The sequence below is a fragment of the Rhinolophus ferrumequinum genome, chromosome X, assembly GCF_004115265.2.
Source record: "Rhinolophus ferrumequinum isolate MPI-CBG mRhiFer1 chromosome X, mRhiFer1_v1.p, whole genome shotgun sequence".
NCBI lineage: Eukaryota > Metazoa > Chordata > Mammalia > Chiroptera > Rhinolophidae > Rhinolophus > Rhinolophus ferrumequinum.
The window spans coordinates 96,007,183-96,009,011 of record NC_046284.1 but is presented as its reverse complement, the minus strand read 5'-3'; the positions used below and the strand labels follow the sequence as shown (position 1 = coordinate 96,009,011).

General features: G+C 55.1%; 1 protein-coding gene across 1 annotated transcript; it reads left to right on the top strand.

Annotated features, from left to right (window-relative positions):
* The first annotated feature begins 397 nt into the window (after positions 1 to 397).
* Positions 398 to 967, top strand: LOC117026477 (ferritin heavy chain-like). Its single transcript, XM_033113232.1, has one exon. It carries the CDS (start codon positions 416 to 418, stop codon positions 965 to 967), a length of 552 nt encoding a protein of 183 aa, XP_032969123.1. The 5' UTR covers positions 398 to 415.
* The last annotated feature ends 862 nt before the right edge of the window (positions 968 to 1,829 follow it).

Below are 1,829 nucleotides of genomic sequence, written 5' to 3'. Positions count from 1 at the left end.
AGCTTGCATTTAAAGGGAGTAACCAGAATAGTAGAAAAGCGTTGGAAAATAGAAAATCGCTACATTGAAAACTTTTAGATGCCAAGTGCTCCGCACAGAGTGCATTGCACTCACAAGGCTGGGATGGACCCTGGAACACAGAGCCCGCTCCCCTGGCCCCCCCCCCACCCGAACCACAAAGGCCTCCACCCCGCCCCCCAGCCCTCAAGGGAACTCATTTCCGGTCCCCTCCCACACCTTCCACCCAGCCACCCAGCCCAGCAGAGGGCATCCTCCTGCTCCATCCTGGGAGTTTGCTGAGGTACCTGGGAAAACTGCAGCGGACTCAGCTTCTGGCTGCCCTGGTCGCCTGCTCCTGCGACACTCCAAGGCCCAGCCGCCGCGTTCGCCCTCGCCTCGGCCCGCACCTCCAGCCATGACGACCGCGCCGCCCTCGTACGTGCGCCAGAACTACTACCCCGAATGCGAGGCCGCCATCAACAACCAGATCGTCCTGGAGCTCTACGCCTCCTACGTGTATGAGTCCATGGCCTCCTATTTCAGCAGCCACGAGGTGGCCTTGAAGCGCTTCGCCGGGTTCTTCCTGCAGCAGTCCAGCCAGGAGAGGAAGCACGCGGAGAGGCTGATGGAGCTGCAGAACCAGCGCGGGGGCCACCTCCGCCTGCGCGACATCAGCAGGCCTGACCGCAACCGCTGGGAGAACGGCCTGAAGGCCATGGAGTGCGCCTTGCACCTGGAGAGGAGCGTGAACCAGAGCCTGCTCGACCTGCACCAGCTGGCCACCGAGAACAAGGACGCCCACCTGTGCGCCTTCCTGAGCAGTCACTGCCTGCAGGGGCAGGTGGAGTTCATCAAAGAGCTGGGGGACCACATCACCAAGCTGCGCAAGATGGGAGCCCCGGAATCCGGCTTGGCAGACTACCTCTTTGACAAGCTCACCCTGGGCGACAGTGACAAAAAGAACTGAGTTTGGACTGCCTGCCCTATAGCCACTGGGTGACTTCCCCTGGTCACCATGCCGACCAGGCACATTGCAGTATTTCCCTTGCAAAACGTTAACCTTTACCTTCAAGTTTTGCCATTTTTTTCCCAATAAAGTTAATGGTTCTTGAATAAATAAAGGTCTCTGGATGATTGTTGTGTGCAAAACCGTCACCTTCTCGGGTTTGAAACAAGTGTCCAGGAGCCTCTCCAGCCACGCATGCCCCATCCACATGCAGCTCCGGATCTCCGTGGATGGAGGGAGAAGGTATTGCGTGGGACCCAGATAAACCCGGTTAATCTTTGCCTTATAAACACGGTGGTATGTGGGGGTGCGCTGAGATGGGTGGCCTGGGGCCCTGGTATCTGTAAGTGTGTGCTCGGTAAACAGATTAAAAAATGGTCTGAAATCACGACTGTGGTGGCCTGTGGATGAAGACAGAAGGGAATGTGATTGGGCAGGGATTAAAATAAAGGGGTCTTCCCTTTATCTGAAATGGTATGGGTTAATTCTAGGTAGCAAATTGGGGGCCTTGGAAGCCAGCTTGCCAGAACACCTCTTTGGCGAGCTCACCCTGGGCTGCAGTGATAATGTACCTGTGGGTAGGGCGGGCTTTCCCATAGACGTGGGGCTGACTTTCTGTGGCCACCAATGCTGGGCGTGTATTAGAATACAGGCAGGTGAGGTTTCTAGTTCAACGGTTCCAATTCTTGCTATAAAGCAACAGGGTACGAAAATAACAATAACAAATAGGAGAAATTATCACCAGAGGGCTAAACATACGAAATCGTGGATGGAGGTCAAATTTCTGATATTGAACAGTGAAGATTACGTATAATAAACCCCC

Coding starts and splice junctions, on each gene's coding strand:
- LOC117026477 (XM_033113232.1), top strand. CDS start 416: ATGACGACCGCGCCGCCCTCGTACGTGCGCCAGAACTACTACCCCGAA.